The sequence below is a fragment of the Periplaneta americana genome, chromosome 9, assembly GCF_040183065.1.
Source record: "Periplaneta americana isolate PAMFEO1 chromosome 9, P.americana_PAMFEO1_priV1, whole genome shotgun sequence".
In the NCBI taxonomy this organism is placed as follows: domain Eukaryota; kingdom Metazoa; phylum Arthropoda; class Insecta; order Blattodea; family Blattidae; genus Periplaneta; species Periplaneta americana.
The window spans coordinates 150,629,913-150,648,299 of record NC_091125.1 but is presented as its reverse complement, the minus strand read 5'-3'; the positions used below and the strand labels follow the sequence as shown (position 1 = coordinate 150,648,299).

At 35.1% G+C, this 18,387-nt stretch overlaps 1 protein-coding gene across 1 annotated transcript in view; it reads left to right on the top strand.

The window, feature by feature from the left end:
* The window catches only part of Cul3 (cullin 3), a 93,427-nt gene that overhangs the window by 48,926 nt on the left and 26,114 nt on the right, over positions 1–18,387 (top strand). Inside the window, exons 4-8 of the mRNA XM_069836116.1 lie at positions 771–974; positions 3,598–3,777; positions 3,869–4,063; positions 6,281–6,457; positions 9,567–9,737. Coding sequence (XP_069692217.1) covers positions 771–974; positions 3,598–3,777; positions 3,869–4,063; positions 6,281–6,457; positions 9,567–9,737 — 927 coding nt within the window. The remainder of the gene's footprint in view (positions 1–770; positions 975–3,597; positions 3,778–3,868; positions 4,064–6,280; positions 6,458–9,566; positions 9,738–18,387) is intronic.

The window sequence follows — 18,387 nt, the reverse complement described above, 5'->3', positions numbered from 1 at the left end:
AGAAGAGTAGACCATAATGCGTAAGGGTAAAGGTTTGTAAAAAACACTCTGTAGAAAAAATTTATACTAATATAATGTACAATATTTCATATTTTTTTCTGCGAGAGAGAATGACAGTTGGATAATCCACCAATCAGTTAATAGGGTGACGGATAATCGTTTTTTTACTGTAGTTTACTTTAACTGGGAGACTGTAATACTGCACATAGAGTTAAACTCTCGGTTAGGTTTAACTTCGGTTCAACTTAATCTATAGATTAACCGTATTTATAATACCAGGCCTCCTGTTAATATCCCTTTTTAGTTTCTTTCCCCCAGCCTTTGGTGCTGACTTCCCAACATTGTATAGGAGTGTAAGTGCAACACGATTTTCATACTCTCTCCATTCAGTGGCTAGTTCTAAAGGAAGCATGGTTGTTACTCTTTGGCTATTAGATTCACAACACTATTATACCAGCTGAATCAGACGACAAGGTGACAAATTTCGAAACTAGTTGTACACATCCTTTGGAATGTTCTTGGCAGTATTTATGGCAAGACTACGTACAATAGATTATATATCCACCAATTTTCGTTTCTTTGCAAATAGAGATTAGGTTCAAATTGTTGGAATACTCTATATTTAGTGAAATGTCCGTTATCTATTTGGGAAGAGTTTTATATGACAGTTTGTTGTGTATTCAGTGATATAGTTGTGTTAAAGAAGTGATTTGATTAATTAGATTTTGCTTTCTTGTGTTACTGTAGCTGATAATGGACACAATTTTCAGGTGGTGCGGTATGGATGTATAAGAGATCATCTTCGTGAAACACTCCTGGACATGGTAATGCGGGAGAGGAAAGGGGAGGTGGTAGACAGAATTGCCATTAAAAATGCCTGCCAAATGCTCATGGTTCTTGGGATCAACAGTAGATCAGTGTATGAAGAGGATTTTGAGAGACCATTCCTTCAACAGTCAGCAGAGTTCTACAGGGTGAGTCTGTTATTTCTTCAGCATGATTACTGCACAGTATAGGATCTCGAATTTGAGGGAATTTTTCATTCTTTTACTTTGCAGACGAAGTTCTCTGCTTAGATAATAGGTATGAACTGTGACTCTAGTTCAATAAACATTGTGTTTTTAAACACATTTCACAGTGTCTTGATGGAGAGGATGTATGATCTTGTTTTAGATTGTCATATTATAGTGCCATTTTTAAGCAGGTTGAACCATCCACAAAACATGCTACAAATTCTTTTTGATGATAAACTACACCTGTATCCTACTTAAAAAAAAGAAAAATTGCCTTGTTATTAATTCACATGTATTTAAAATTCAGATATATAATATTATGGATCATTGTATACTTGTTTTTTTGAAAGATGGGACATGACAGGAGTGTTGCGATCGGAAAAACAACTGAATGTCACATAGCGTGAACGTCATTGGGTAGGCCTGTTGCTATGGTAACAACAGTTGAGTTGCCAAACTTACCTTTCACACGTGGCGAGTGCTTAATAGCTCTCTTGGCGACATTTATTGTGCACACAGTGTTAGCATTGGTACGTTTCGTGTTTGATTCTCTGTCAATTTTTGTATTGTTTTCTTACCTTCGCGTCAGTTGTCAATGAATGTTTTAACGTCAGCCATCTTAACGTCAATTGCTAGCTTCCATCAGCTGGCAGCATGGTAGTCCTTATTGGCAACATAGCACTGCAGTTCCAAGCTCAGCCACTTAACTGTCACGTCCCATCTTTAAAAAAAAAAGTATATTGTAGAAAATAAGTTGCACATTTTGTTGTCGGTCAGTCTTTTTTAGCCCACAAATTGCACAAACGTTCTTCAAATCCGCAAAATTTAAGGCATATGTACAAACATAATGCTCCAAGTAACAAATGACAGATGATAAACAATCTCCTAGCAATGCAGTGCTGTGATGACGAACAAAAACACTACACATTTATGCATCAACCTAATTTATATAAGCGAGAGCCACCAACATAACTCAGATGGTAGCACATTTGTCTACTGATACGGAATTGTTTTTGAGAATCCTAAGAGAACTGTTATGTCTACAAAAAGTTTCCTTTCCATGTCTTCATGGGACAACCCAGTGATGTTTGATATTTTGGGTAATATTTTTTTTTTAGTAGGTTATTTTACGATGCTTTATCAGCAGCTTAGGTTATTTAGCATCTGAATGAGATGAAGGTGATACTGCCGGTGAAATAAGTCCGGGGTCCAGCACTGAAAGTTACCCAGCATTTGCTCATATTGGGTTGAAGGAAAACCCCGGGAAAAAACCTCAACCAGGTAACGTGCCCCAACCGGGAATCGAACCCGGGCCACCTGGTTTCACGGCCAGATGCGCTAGTCGTTACTCCACAGGTGTGGACTTTTTTTTGGGGGGGGGGTAATAAATACCTTACTATAATAATACCGGACAGCTGTATACTAGCAGCATTGGCGTGAGTGCGAAATATTGCGGACCTGACATCTAGTGGAGAGGGATGGAATTACGTCCACATATACAAATATTAACATAGCGAGATTTGGACTATTGTTTAAAACGTGAGTTACTAATGTGGAATTATATATGAAACACTTAAGAAATGTTGAATAATATTTAATGTAAAATTATTATCTTATATCAAAGCTGCATATTATGAGAAATATTGCATACTTCATATTACTTTCCGTAATTAATTGAGGGGCTTAGAACAAAAAGCAGGTAAGTGACGGAAACCTAGTTTTGAGGAAATTATAGTTAAAGTTCTACATGCAATGAAATATTATACACTAGTTTGGTGAAATGATGCCCATATAGCAGCACTGCACAGTGTGATCACTTACCTGATTTTATCCCAAAGAAATATCCTTTTGGCCTATCAGAACACGCACTTACCTCATTTTTTTTAATAATGTCACTTACCTCCTTTTTGTTCTGAGCCCCTCAATTGTTACATATTTTTTCTTCGGTTTACCGAGGCAAAATCAGTCTGATATTAGGAATGAATTTACAGTAATGTTTTATATACGCATTGCTGACAACTGCAAAGATAAAATTGATAGTAATCTGATGCTTGTAATAATTAGTAAAGGCATGTGGACAACAATAAAACTTAATTTGATAAAACCTTAAAATCCAATACATTTTAACTTCTATTTATTTATTAGGTCTAAATAAAAAAACTAATTTGTATTTTTATATCAACACAAAGACGAAGGAATTAGGCCTACTAAAGAATGTTGTTGACTTACGTTTTATGAACTGTCGGAAATCGAAAGTACGATTTGGAGCAATTTGTAATGCTGCAATTGTCACAATTATAAACAGCACATATACACCCTGACATTTTAACACTAGTACTAATTCATAAAACTGTTAACAAATTAACTAGCCCAGCAACAATATACATTGCAGTTGATTGCAGCTTGTTTCGCGAGTATCTCCATCCCGGCAGGTTGGTAACAGCACCATCGTTGTTCGCACATAAAACTGCTAGCTGTCCGGTATTATTATAGTAAGGTATTTGGTAATATTTTAACATTGGTTCACAGGGAAGCAAAAAAGAGACTTAATTTAATCATATGCTACATATATTTCCTGTTTCAGTTGGAAAGCCAGAAGTTCCTTGCAGAAAATAGTGCATCTGTGTATATTAAGAAAGTAGAGGCTCGAATAAATGAAGAAGCTGAAAGAGCGAAACATTACTTAGATGTCTCAACAGAACCAAGGATCGTCGAAGTGGTCGAGGAGGAGCTGATAAAGAAGCACATGAAAACAATTGTGGAGGTATATGTTGGGTTTGTTTGTAGCTGCTGAGTGGTGGACAGGTGTTGGTAAGAATGTGACTGACTGTGGTACTGTATTTCTGTTTGTCCAGATGGAGAACTCTGGTGTGGTGCACATGCTGAAGAACCAGAAGACTGAGGACCTAGCTTGTATGTACAAGTTGTTCAGCAGAGTGACAGATGGTCTGAAAACTGTCGCGGACTGCGTGAGTCAGTACCTGAGAGAACAGGGTAAAGCTCTTGTTCAAGAAGAAGAGGGAGGGACAAATGCCATCAATTTCGTTCAGGTAGGCAGTTTCACTGCAAATCCAGCTGTCTCAAATCTTTCCTATTTTCTGCCTTCCTCTTTGTCTCCTCATATGATCCATATAGGCTATCTTAATGTCGTCTATCACCTGCTATCTTCTTCTGCTCTGAACTCTTCTCCTGTTCACCATTCTTTCCAATGCATCCTTCATGCATTCCATTCTTCTCCATATCGACATTTCAAATGCTTCTGTTCGATTCTCTTCACATCGTCGTAATGTCCATGTTTCTGCCCCATGCAATGCCACACTTCATATAAAGCACTTCACTAGTCTCTTCCTTGGTTTTTTTTTTTTTTTTTTTCAGAGGTCTGCAGAAGGTGTTCCTTTTTCTATTAAAAACTTGCTTTGCCATTGCTATCCTTCTTTTGACTTCCTGGCAGCAGTTCATGTTACTGCTTATAGTACACCCCAAGTATTTGTAGTATTGTATTATATCGCCAGCATACAAGCGAAACTTACTAAGTCTAAAATCATAATTTTGAGATAATTGAAGTTAAAGATTTTGTCATATTTGTTTACTCGATATCTTTTGTTAGAGTCAAGGTAGAAAACTGACATTTTTTTAAGGTTTGTTTACTAGTTCTGAATTGACTCTCCCAGTAAAAAAAAAAAGTTATTGTGTGTTATTATTTTGTTGGTGTTAATTGTTTAATGAAAAAGTGGCATGAACTTAGTTGCTATCTTCTGTCTTCTTGGACTAAGTTTATTTCACCTATAGCATAACATTTCAGGATAATACTTTTAAGTGATTTATGTGACTTGTAATTTTTCTTTACTGGAGAAGAACGGCTCTGTTGAGAGAGGAATGGAGAAAGCTTCTACAGAAGGCCAGGGCTCACACAGGGCTGTCGTGCCATTGTTGATTGATTGATTGATTGATTGATTGATTGATTGATTGATAATTATTCTTTGCAGCAATATTATAAAAGTTGAAATTATTTATGTATTTTATTTAAAAAAACATGAACTTAATGAAGATAAAACATGTTAAAAAATTTTCTTCATCAGGATCATTATCCGTTTTTCTACTGTTTCATCTCCTGCATAAGGTGATGTTGGGAATCTTTCATATCACTTGTGTAGTTCACGTGAAATTACATTTTTCTTGCATAACTGAAGGTTATTTTTTTCTCAACTGGTAGCTGACTGTTTCAACCTTCAATATAGGCAGTAGAACATAAAAGGTTGTGGAAAAACATTGCAATGCTAAGCATCAAGCATTTCTTTTTCTGTTTGCGTAAAATTTTAATTTGGCGCTTTCAACATTTTTCCACTTAGCTATTCAATTGGTGAAAAAAGAGAACATAAGTTTTGACTTAGGAACCATAAACAATATTCTCTTGTTTTACAAATTGTTAAAACCTATAGTCCTGTCGCTCTAATTTCCGGCAGCCAATCATGTTGCAGGTCGGCTACATTTAAATGTGTGTGTCTTGTGATTCGCTGATGAAGATGTTAAGCATTTCCTAAGGCTGGATAAATACTTAATATATAATCGCCCACCATTGTGGCTCTTTCGTTGGCGTTCGCAGAAAGCACACGAGGACGTTATTTGCTGCTCAATTATTCGCTGAATTACAGTGCGTTTGATTTATTATCATAGAGCTACGACATGATAATGTTTAATGGTGTGGCAAATAGATCCCTCGTCTGGTAGCTCGGCAACGAAAGAACAAAAATGGCGGACGATACTACCTACCTAGACTTTATAGAGCCTTGACTTCCTAAGACATAAGCAAAGAGGAGCAGTCACGCCGGGAATAACACGGTCATGACTATAATTTTTAGATTTCTGTATTTCTTATGACATTGTTAAATCCCTAGTCATATAACCAGAAAAACACACTGAATGTCATAAAATTAAGAAATATATAACCTATGAGAAAAGTGCCCTTAAAATTGGGATAGGCAGTATAGACTTCTCATGTGGCTAGTGCCTTTCTTATTCTGGTAGTCAGTCTGTTCCTTTCTAAAGACCTCAGTGTGTCAGATAATGTTCAGAAATGTGGTGGTTTTTCTATGTGCTTACAAGAATTTCTGAGCATTCCTGATTTTTTTTATTGCATATATTTGCGAGTTGTTCATTACTTATGTTGCAGATTTGGAATCAATTGGAAGTACTATTCTCCTTGTCCTTTTATATTTAGGTTTTGCTTTATATTTGTAACTGAATATTTATTTCTTGTTTATTTGCAGAATCTACTGGACCTTAAGGATAGGTTTGACCATTTCCTTCACAATTCTTTTAACAATGATAAAATCTTCAAACAGATGATTGCATCAGATTTTGAACATTTCCTTAACCTGAATCCCAAGTCACCGGAGTACCTCTCTCTCTTCATAGATGACAAGCTGAAGAAAGGAGTCAAAGGGGTGAGTATATGCACAGAGCTTGCGACATTAATTTTAGCTTGCTTAATGGGAATTTGTGTTTAGACATAAGCTACTGCTTTGTCACAGTTTGGAATCAATGTATTTTATCTGAGAAAGAATTTTTTATTATCTTTTTAAATAACTTTTACTTTAAATAAATGAAACCAGTGAAGTGGGCGATACTGAATAAACATGTTCTGTCAGCATCCATATAGATCTCTACAATAATCTGTTTGTCACATCTGTCATCCCATGAGAAGTGTCTGTTTTTGCCAGCTTCACAGTACACCCTCCAACACTTCAGAAAATTGATATCTGTCCATCAGCTTAAGCTGGTTATGGATTTATTGTCAGAATTCCAACATGATAATACAACAGTAAACTACCTGTATTAAAAGTTCTTGCGTGATGAGTTGAACCTATGCGGTCAGTGAACTATTGGAAGAAACAGTGGTTACAGTTCTAGAGAGTTTGAGAACAGAGTTCTAGGTAGAGTAGAAAGAAGTTTCGAAAAGCGTATGAAAGTGTTTTTTTGTGGGGAAATAGGGACAGGAAGATATTCATATTCATATTTATATTCATATTTATTGTCATCATACAGCTTTCAGGTATGGTTTCCCTCACATTTCTGCATACGGTCCACCACTACCTTGTTTACATTCCATCATATATCCTTTATATTTCTCTTATCATCTATGTCTCCCCAAATCTTCCACTTATCTAAAGTTTAACCCAGCTTCTGTCTATTTCTTCCTCCATCCTTTCTGATGTACAGTATTTACAACTCTTAACCTTCTTTATCTTCCCTCAATATAATTCCATAACGCTATGCAATACTGTCCACCTTACTCTTATATAGAAACATTCGCTTCTACATCTACTCCTCCATCTCTACTACTATTATTGTCATCTTTCATTACTGTTATCCCTACTTTTATGTTTATTGTTAAAACCTTTCTATCTCTGACTAGTATTCACTAATATTTCTACTATCTCATCTACTTTTTCTTATTATATTATTTGCCTCAATTGTTATTGCAATGTTCTAATGTTTGTGATACCTCCTTGCTATTTCTTGATTCGATTCACTTATCACTTTTTCACTTTATTGGATAACTTTTACGGTTCGCTCTCACTGCTTGCACTCAATTTCTACCTCCTCACTTCCCATATTTTCCCTCTCAATTACATCAAACCCTACCTATTATTTACATATTATCTCCTACTCTTATTAGTCTCGCTACCATATTGCTTTTCTTCTCTCTAATTTACTCTATTCATCTTCTATTAACACTTCATTACTTGTTCCTCTATATTATTCACAGTTCCACTTCAGTTGCACGAATTGATCTAATACTCACATTTTTGGCCGCATCTAATCCCTCAGACTAAGTCAGATCTCTAAGTTACACTTCACACGTCTTAGTTTGCATTTCCTTGTTTCTTTAACTATCACATAACTCGCTGAATTTTTAAACAAGTTTCATCTAGTTTTTTGCACATCTTTTTTAGTTCCCTCTCAATATCACCCACGGTTACTGGACTTTGACCATCTGCGCTTCGTTGTCTGTTGTATTCTCGACTTCTTTCTTCTCTTCGTCGCAGTCCCTTTCGTAACTTACACTCGGACTTGCACTTGCAAAGACTCCTTTCCTTATACTCTCCATATTCCCCTTAGAAGATTCTCCTATTATTCTCAACCCTGGACTCCTCTCCTTCTCTTTCCTTCTTCTTACCTCTATTATCTGCTCATTAGATTCATAGTCATCGACAGGAAGATGTGTGAAAATCATAATGGGGGAGACGAAAGATTACAGTATGAAGCAAGACTATAGTTAATAGTGAAGGGAAAAAGAACCTGTTTCATCATGAAGCAGTGACTAGTGAAAAGTAAGAGTAGACATGATTAGAACATTATAAGTCGAACTGGAAAAAAAATAGAGTAAAGAGTAAGTAAAAGTGGAAAGTCATAGAATAAGTTAATAAATTAGATAGTGAGTTCCCAAAGTGGGGGTCGTGTAAAGAGCTGAAGAAGGTCGCGAGATGATTTACAAAAAAAAATAAAACGCCTTATTAACATATGTTTATTTTGCATTTAGAAACATAAACAACATTGAAAATATAAATAGAAAAATATTTCAGCCGTTACAAAGTAACAAATAATTAATATTATAAGTTTGCCTTTTTTTTTTTCCTTCAGAATGTAGCCTCTCAAATCTGGACTAAATATTCAATACACACAGTGATGTTATTTTAAAATTAGAGATTTCTTTCTTTTCTTTTGATGACAATCATAGATGAGAAACTTAATTTGCATGAGGTTGCTAATGGCCTAATTTCAACATTTCATCAGCAGATACATATTTAAACGAGTTTTTACTTCTTTTTTTTTTTTTTTTTTTTTTTAATTTCATCCAGTTGAATGCAACGGATTCGGTATCCACCTGTGACTGTCGTAATTAATACTCAAAAAGCTGTTGTTTAAAATCGTACTTCGGTTGGTATCTACTGGTTTTGAGTAACATAATTGTTTACTATTTTGCAGGGATTTGTATTTTTGCAATGGAGTCAAAAACCTGTATGGTAGTGGGCTAGGGAGTCACAAACTGAAATCTAGCACAAAAGTGGGTCACTCCTCAAAAAGTTTGGGAACCACTGAGTTAGATTAAAGGTATTAGGTTTAAATGGAGGATAAATTAATAAGAAAAATTATTTATGATAGAAATAAGAGGATGTAGTTAACAATTAAGAGAGGATTGAAAGAGAAATACAGTATTGTAGAAAGACAAAGAGAAATAGAAAGTATTAGAGTTAGTTCTCAAGCAGTGATTAGATTAAGCATAAGATTGTATGACAAGTACAGGGGTGCAGGAATCATACAGTGTACTTTACAAGGGGACCTAAGTATAAAGAACGTTCTGCAATGAAAATGTACATGTAATGAATTTAGTAGTGGCACCACATACGGAAGTGTGAGGTCAAACTATTACATGAAAGAAATTGTTGACATGAAATATATCAATATTAAAAAGTTTCTGCCTTTTTAGTGCTCAAAGTTGAACATGTGATGAATATCTGAGTGTATAATATGTGGCTATTCTCTTTGTAGATGACAGAGCAAGAAATAGAAATGGTTCTAGACAAGACCATGGTCCTGTTCAGATTCTTGCAAGAGAAGGACGTTTTTGAACGTTATTACAAACAACACTTAGCCAAGAGGTTATTGCTCAACAAGTCCGTGAGTGATGACAGTGAGAAGAACATGATCTCTAAGTTGAAGGTAAGAAAATATGATCAGTCTGTTTTTAATTATACCCTTAACCCTTATGGCATCTAAACCCTTATGTTTGCTATTAATATTGTAGTTTAAGAATGTATTTTGAGTTGTAATAGAATTTTAACCCTAGATATATCAGTTAGAAATCCCTTACGTGTCATATTTTCGTATTGGAAAGTCACATTAATTCTTTCTGTTTCAATCACCTCCATAATTAAGAGATTACTAAAGGTTCAATCACCTCAATAATTAAGAGATTACTAAAGGTTCATCACCTCCATAATTAAGAGCTTATTAAAGGCTCAATCACCTCCATAATTAAGAGATTACTAAAGGTTCAGTCACCTCCATAATTAAGAGATTACTAAAGGTTCAATCACCTCCATAATCAAGAGCTTACTAAAGGTTCAATCACCTCCATAATTAAGAGATGACTAAAGGTTCAATCACCTCCATAATTAAGATATCGCTAAAGGTTCAATCACCTCCATAATTAAGAGATTACTAAAGGTTCAATCACCTCCATAATTAAGAGATTACTAAAGGTTCAATGACCTCCATAATTAAGAGATTACTAAAGGTTTAGTCACCTCCATAATTAAGAGATTACTAAAGGTTCAATCACCTCCATAATCAAGAGCTTACTAAAGGTTCAATCACCTCCATAATTAAGAGATTACTAAAGGTTCAATTACCTCCATAATTAAGAGATTACTAAAGGTTCAATCACCTCCATAATCAAGAGATTACTAAAGGTTCAATCACCTCCATAATTAAGAGATTACTAAAGGTTCAATCACCTCCATAATTAAGAGATTACTAAAGGTTCAATCACCTCCATAATTAAGAGATTACTAAAGGTTCAATCACCTCCATAATTAAGAGATTACTAAAGGTTCAATCACCTCCATAATTAAGAGATTACTAAAGGTTCAATCACCTCCATAATTAAGAGATTACTAAAGGTTCAATCACCTCCATAATTAAGAGATCGCTAAAGGTTCAATCACCTCCATAATTAAGAGATTACTAAAGGTTCAATCACCTCCATAATTAAGAGATTTCTAAAGGTTCAATCACCTCCATAATTAAGAGATTACTAAAGGTTCAATCAACTCCATAATTAAGAGATCGCTAAAGGTTCAATCACCTCCATAATTAAGAGATTACTAAAGGTTCAAGCACCTCCATAATTAAGAGATTACTAAAGGTTCAATCACCTCCATAATTAAGAGATTACTAAAGGTTCAATCAACTCCATAATTAAGAGATTACTAAAGGTTCGATCACCTCCATAATCAAGAGCTTACTAAAGGTTCAATCACCTCCATAATTAAGAGATCGCTAAAGGTTCAATCATCTCCATAATCAAGAGCTACTAAAGGTTCAATCACCTCCATAATCAAGAGCTTACTAAAGGTTCAATCATCTCCATAATTAAGAGATCACTAAAGGTTCAATCACCTCCATAATTAAGAGATTACTAAAGGTTCAATCACCTCCATAATCAAGAGCTTACTAAAGGTTCAATCACCTCCATAATTAAGAGATCGCTAAAGGTTCAATCACCTCCATAATCAAGAGCTTACTAAAGGTTCAATCACCTCCATAATTAAGAGATTACTAAAGGTTCAATCAACTCCATAATTAAGAGATTACTAAAGGTTCGATCACCTCCATAATCAAGAGCTTACTAAAGGTTCAATCACCTCCATAATTAAGAGATCGCTAAAGGTTCAATCATCTCCATAATCAAGAGCTACTAAAGGTTCAATCACCTCCATAATCAAGAGCTTACTAAAGGTTCAATCATCTCCATAATTAAGAGATCACTAAAGGTTCAATCACCTCCATAATTAAGAGATTACTAAAGGCAATAAAATCATGCAATCATTGTTGATAGTGATTGAGAAACGAAGTCACAGTTTCTTTCTGATTTGCTTTTTGTTCAGTGACAGCTTAAGGGCAATCCAATAAGCAGCAATGTTTCTCTTTTCTAAAGATTCTCTTAAAATGCGATGTTCTGATGATTTGGATATTCTAGAGTTTCTGGTTATCTCTTTTCATGTCAGCAGCAGCTGAAGTGTAGTCTCTTAGGGTGCTATTCATAGACATTTCGCTAGCCCGCACTACGAGCGTGCTAAACAAGCCCCGGCTATGGACTAGTTGTACAGGATTCACATTATATCATGTCACTAACACTAGTTTATGAATACGAAAAACGTTAGTTCGCTGATCATCCACCTGAAGCCTGCGCTAAGAATGTCTATGAATATGGCCCTAAGCTATTGAGATCTGACAGAATGTAAGTTACCTTCCAGAGAAATACGACCTTGAAGAAAATATTTAAACCATCAGAAAATTGACCTATGATCTACTGTACTCACACATACCTTTTGTAGTGATTCATAAATATGTATTATTAATGGAGAAAAATTTGCTCCGGCACTGGGGGTCGAATCCAGGACCTTCAGCTCTATTCACTGAATGCTCTATCACTGAGCTACTCCGAGGTTCAATTCACAGCACTGGGTCGAACTTCTCTCGTTGATTTTCTCTTACGACCTACTCCATGTTTCGATGTTACATCATTATACATGGAGCGCACTCATGTTAAGGGACTTGGGCAGCCAAGGAAGCAACAGTTATTTACTGTGAGATAACTGAATGTATGAGATGGTATTTTTTTAACCAACAGAATTCTCTATGTTCATTATGTACTATTAACGGAGAAAAATCTGCTCTGGCACTGGGGATCGAACCCAGGACCCGGTGTAGCTCAGTCATAGATCATTCAGTGCATAGAGCTGAAGGTCCTGGGTTCGATCCCGGAGAATTCTATTGGTTAAAAGTATATCATCTCAGTGTTGATGTGCAACTGTATAGAGTTTACCAATACAGCAATCTGTTCTGACGGAATTTCGTCTCCTGTTTCAATTGCTTCAGCACAGACATATTTCTGAATGAGACAACTAACTTGCAGTATATGTTCAGAGGAATTCACACTACTAAGTACCATACAAAACTAAAACTACTTATGTCCATGAGGTGTGGAGCACATGCACAGTATACACAATTTTAGGGCTAATCCTCGTACTTGTTCCATTCTCTGAGGATATGTACAGTAGTGGCAAAAAAACCGGACCGACCCTTGTAACTGATTTCAGAGCCTTGTTCACTCCAGAGCACGATAGACTGGTAACTAAGACTTTCGTGGTTCGAATCCTGCCTGGGAAGGAAACTACCACGTCAACTGTTGCCCTAGAAATTGAATGTAATATTCAACCACTCACACAATATATATTACAAAAGGATCTAAAAATACATTTAAAATTGCAAGCCTCATCCAGATCTCAGATATTCTTCAAAGTGTCAGATGGTATCCTGTGTAATTTCTATAAAATAAAAAAAGAAGAAATACCAATCTATATCACAGATACACTCATTGCTAAAACTCCAGTTGTGAACGAAATTCCTCCATGGAAATGGGTGATTCCAGAATATAGCATATGATTTCCAGGAAATCATTCCAAAAATGATCCTCCATACATTCTTAAGTTAGTTTCCATGGAACTACTCTGCAGTACATATAAGGATCACCTTCAAATTTATACAGATGGATCTCTAGATCCTAATAATGGGACATCAGGAGCAGGGTATTATATTCCAAAATATCAAGAAAGTTATTTCATACCAAGTTCATCCTCCTCCAGTCTTGACACTGAATTGCTAGCTATTGATGCTGCTCTTGAGTGTGTTACTCAAATTTCTGAAAAATCTATTTGCATACTTATCGACTCCAAACCTATATGCACATAGAATTATTCCAATTCAGAAACAACTAAGTAAACTAAAAGAACTCCAAAAGGAAATAACATTTCAATGGATTATTAATAAGTATTTAATGAATTTCAAACTTAAGACATATCAACTTGCAAATGTTTATTTGCTATTTAATAACAATATATGAACGTTTTCGCCGTTTAGGGCATCTTCAGATATAACAAAACATATAAACTGGACCTATAATAGTAAATTATGCAAATAACAAGGAATAGAGAACAATATATGTGATACATGAAATTCATGAGCTTTATGTAAAATATGACATAATACAGGATGAATATTGAGATAATCTTTGAATTTTGAACTTAGACTGGACGAATATTTTATTTTATACATATAGCTCATGTTACAATTAATATACAATGATGAAAATTTGTCAATGATGTTAAATTTAAAATTTACAATGATGATAATAAAATATTTTAGAGTAATCATGGCTGAAAGTTGTCGTAAGTTACAAGATAGTTTGCGTAGTTGATGTTCGTGTGTTTTGTAATTATTTCACTTAGAGAGGCCATTGGCATTTGAAACGGATGTTGTTTGACGTTGATGACTACTTTACAATTAATATACAGTGATTAAAATTTGTCAATGTTAAAATTTAAAATTTATAATGAAGATAATAAAATATTTAGAGTAATCATGGCTGAAAATTGTCGTAAGTTACAAGATAGTTTGCGTAGTTGATGTTCGTGTGTTTTGTAATTGTTTCACTTAGAGAGGTCATTGGCTTTTGAAATGGCTACTCTAATGTGATGACATCCTATTACGTGTCCTCAGGTTTATTGAAGTATATAAATGAAGAAGTTCTATAAATTTGTATGTGCTGGTGTTGGTGGTGGAGTTCTCTTAAAACCACCAACACACCAACACCAGCACATACAAATTTATAGAACTTCTTCATTTATATACTTCAATAAACCTGAGGACACGTAATAGGATGTCATCACATTAGAGTAGACATTTCAAAAGCCAATGACCTCTCTAAGTGAAACAATTACAAAACACACGAACATCAACTACGCAAACTATCTTGTAACTTACGACAATTTTCAGCCATGATTACTCTAAATATTTTATTATCTTCATTATAAATTTTAAATTTTAACATTGACAAATTTTAATCACTGTATATTAATTGTAAAGTAGTCATCAACGTCAAACAACATCCGTTTCAAATGCCAACGGCCTCTCTAAGTGAAATAATTACAAAACACACGAACATCAACTATGCAAACTATCTTGTAACTTACGACAACTTTCAGCCATGATTACTCTAAAATATTTTATTATCATCATTGTAAATTTTAAATTTAACATCATTGACAAATTTTAATCATTGTATATTAATTGTAACATGAGCTATATGTATAAAATAAAATATTCGTCCAGTCTAAGTTCAAAATTCAAAGATTATCTCAATATTCATCCTGTATTATGTCATATTTTACATAAAGCTCATGAATTTCATGTATCACATATATTGTTCTCTATTCCTTGTTATTTGCATAATTTACTATTATAGGTCCAGATTATATGTTTTGTTATATCTGAAGATGCCCTAAACGGCGAAAACGTTCACATATTGTTATTAAATAGCAAATAAACATTTGCAAGTTGATATGTCTTAAGATTGAAATTCATTAAATACTTATTAATAATTTACCAGGCATATTGATATATAAAATGAATTGTAAATTTCAATGGATACCTAGTCATTGTGGTATACATGGAAATGAGAAAGTCGATAATATTGCAAAACAGGCAACATATTTGCAACCAAGACCTCTTCAAGTGATATCTCTATCCAATGCTTTTGCTTCAGTAAAGTCTCATTTTACAAACCTACGGATCAACAATTGGCTCTCTTCTGACAAAGGAAAAATTTTACAGTCTGTACAAAAGAAACCAAATGACCTGGAAATGTACAAAAACTTGCCCAGACATGTTCAAACATTTTTAACAAGAGCCAGGATAGGTCACATTGTCACTCAATTGTACCTACACCGATTTCACATTTCTCATAATCCTACTTGTCTGAGGTGTAATAATCATGATGAAGATCTGGAACACATTCTTCTATACTGTCCGTCCATAAACCACAAAAGAAGTAAATTAAAATCATCAGTACCAGTTGCAGAAGGGACAGCCCGGCTACTAGCAATAGGCATCTATAATGAACACCGATCAAAATACCCCTCATTTCTCGTGAAAAACAACAACTGAATAGACTACAGTGGACTATAGTGGACTTTATGTTGTCAGCAAACAGCTGGATACATTAAGAAGATTGATTGATTCAGATTTATTCCCAATACTTTTCGATTGCTGGTAAAATTAATGTTCTGGGAATAATAAGTTAATTAAGTAGTAAAATATCGCTGGAATCGAAAAGTATTGGGAATAAATTTTAATAAGGAACAAAAAAAAAGTTTCCTTCCCAGGCAGGATTCGAACCATGAAAGTCTTAGTTACCAGTCTATCGTGCTCTGGAGTGAACAAGGCTCTGAAATCAGCTACAAGGGTCGGTCCGGTTTTTTTTTTTTTGCCACTACTGTACATACTGATACAAGATATGCAGATGCAGTGCTAGCAGTGCAGAGTAGCATTTTGCCATAAAAGCAACAAATTTTATCTTACATGAGTGTAGCCTATTTAATACACACAATGCATTGCTTCTCACATTGCTATGACATTGTCTTTCTCAGATGTAGATCCTAGCAACAAGCAGATTTAAATGAACATAAAAAGGTGTAGTGAAGGAATAACAGCAATCCTTTCCAAAGACAAGTATTATGCGACCTGAGTGACTCTTTGTACAAGAATTAGGTTTGTTCAGAAGACTACTCCATTCAGTGATAATCAGTAGTGAGTAACAGGTTTCTTAAAAATTAATTGTAGCTTTTGTCAGTCTCTTCTAACTTATCGATCAAGAAATTAAATGTTACTCTTATTTGAGGGTATTAAAAATAAATGCAGGGTGTCAAGAAAGTTCGTTTACAATGTTTCAGGGGTGATAGAGGAGGAAAAACAAACATCTTCTTATGTGACAAAAACTTTTCAGTCTTGTCATTTTGGCACTACAAGGTAATAAGAGGTGAGAAGAGATTGTATTCAGACTCTGTTACCTGAATGCAGTGATGTGAAAAAAATGTTCAGAAATGTGGTTCAAACTGTCTTCCATTTAATGAAATGCACAGTTGATTTTTGCACACTACGGATAGTCTAATAGGCTATGCTAAAAAATTTCAGGAGTTTGTCGAATATCGCTACAGCTTCAACAATGCAAGCAACTATAGTCCCGTTGCTCTCATTTCCGGCAGCCAATCACGTAGCAGGTCGGCTACATTTAAACGTGTGCGTCTTGTGATTCGCTGATGAAGATGTAAAGCATTTCCTAAGCCTGGATAAATACTTAATACATAATCGCCCGCCATTTTGGCTCTTTCGTTGGCATTCGCAGAAAGCACATGAGGATGTTATTTGCCGCTCATTTATTTGCTGAATTACAGTGCGTTTGATTCATTATCGTAGGAGCTATGACATGATAATGTTTAATGGTGTGGCAAATAGATCCCTCGTCTGGTAGCTCGGCAACGAAAGAACAAAAATGGCGAACGATACTACCTACCTAGACTTTATAGAGCCTTGACTTCCTAAGACGTAAGCAAAGAGGAGGAGTCATGCCGGGGATAACAGTGCCGAGACTATAGCTCTTCAGTTATATTTATTAGGGTCTCATAAACCAGACATTTCATATCCTCCGTGCAAAGAAATCCATAGTGGTTAGATCAGATGATCAAGGTGGCCATGATATTGCTAGCAGAATGCAAACCCTTCATTACCAATTCGCTCACTATGTTTGTAAATGTGATGCAGAAAAAACAGTCAAAACAGAGCTGACTGGTAAGTGGTCTGACAGTAGCTAAGCGACCTACCCATTTAAGACACTTATTGGCAAAAGTACATCTGCGAGATTTTTGTCTTTTGTCACATAAAAAAGTTGTTTGTTTTTACCTTCCCTATCATCCCTGAAACATTGAGCGTATTCCGAATCTCAGCGCTGAGCAATCTGATGGCAACACGATGTTCCAAATTTCAACAATGACGTCACTGATGCTCCACCGGTATCGCACCAGTTCCATTAGCTTGCAGAGGTGGTGGCAGTCTCCATCAGCCGCCGTCAGTGAATCTGATTGGTTCTTGTATAGGGCGGGAATTAGCAGACGAATGACATCGTGCACTGTTGTGTCATGGCGGTGTGTTCTGCTTTGGTTCTGCTGTATTGTTTGTAATGAACATAATGTAAAAAAAAAAATATGGACCAGTTATTACTATCAGTTCAAGAAATAAATTGTTTATGCTCTCTTTTCTTTGAACGAGATGACACTACGAAAATTTCGCAAAATCTTGCTAGTATAGCACAAACAACAACTTGTACAGCTGCCATGACAGCCATCGAACCTTCCAGCAGTTTTGTTCCTATTTTGCTGCAGCGTGACATCATTGTTGTCCACCGGTCTGGTGAGATTCGGAATACGCTGATTGTAAACGAACTTTTTTCGCACCCTGTATACAGTAAAATTTCATTTAGGCCTATATGTTTTTAGAGGTTCTGTAAAAGAAAATTTATAAATGAGAAGAGTGTATAACTGAAATTGCATTTAATAACATCTTAAATAGCGTTTGAAGACTATGTAGGGAGAACAAGTTAAGTCAATTTAATAAAATTTTCACAAGAGAAATTTAGAACTTCGTAGTTAAGCCATCTTTGAGTCTATAATGCAGTACCAAAATTTATAACAAT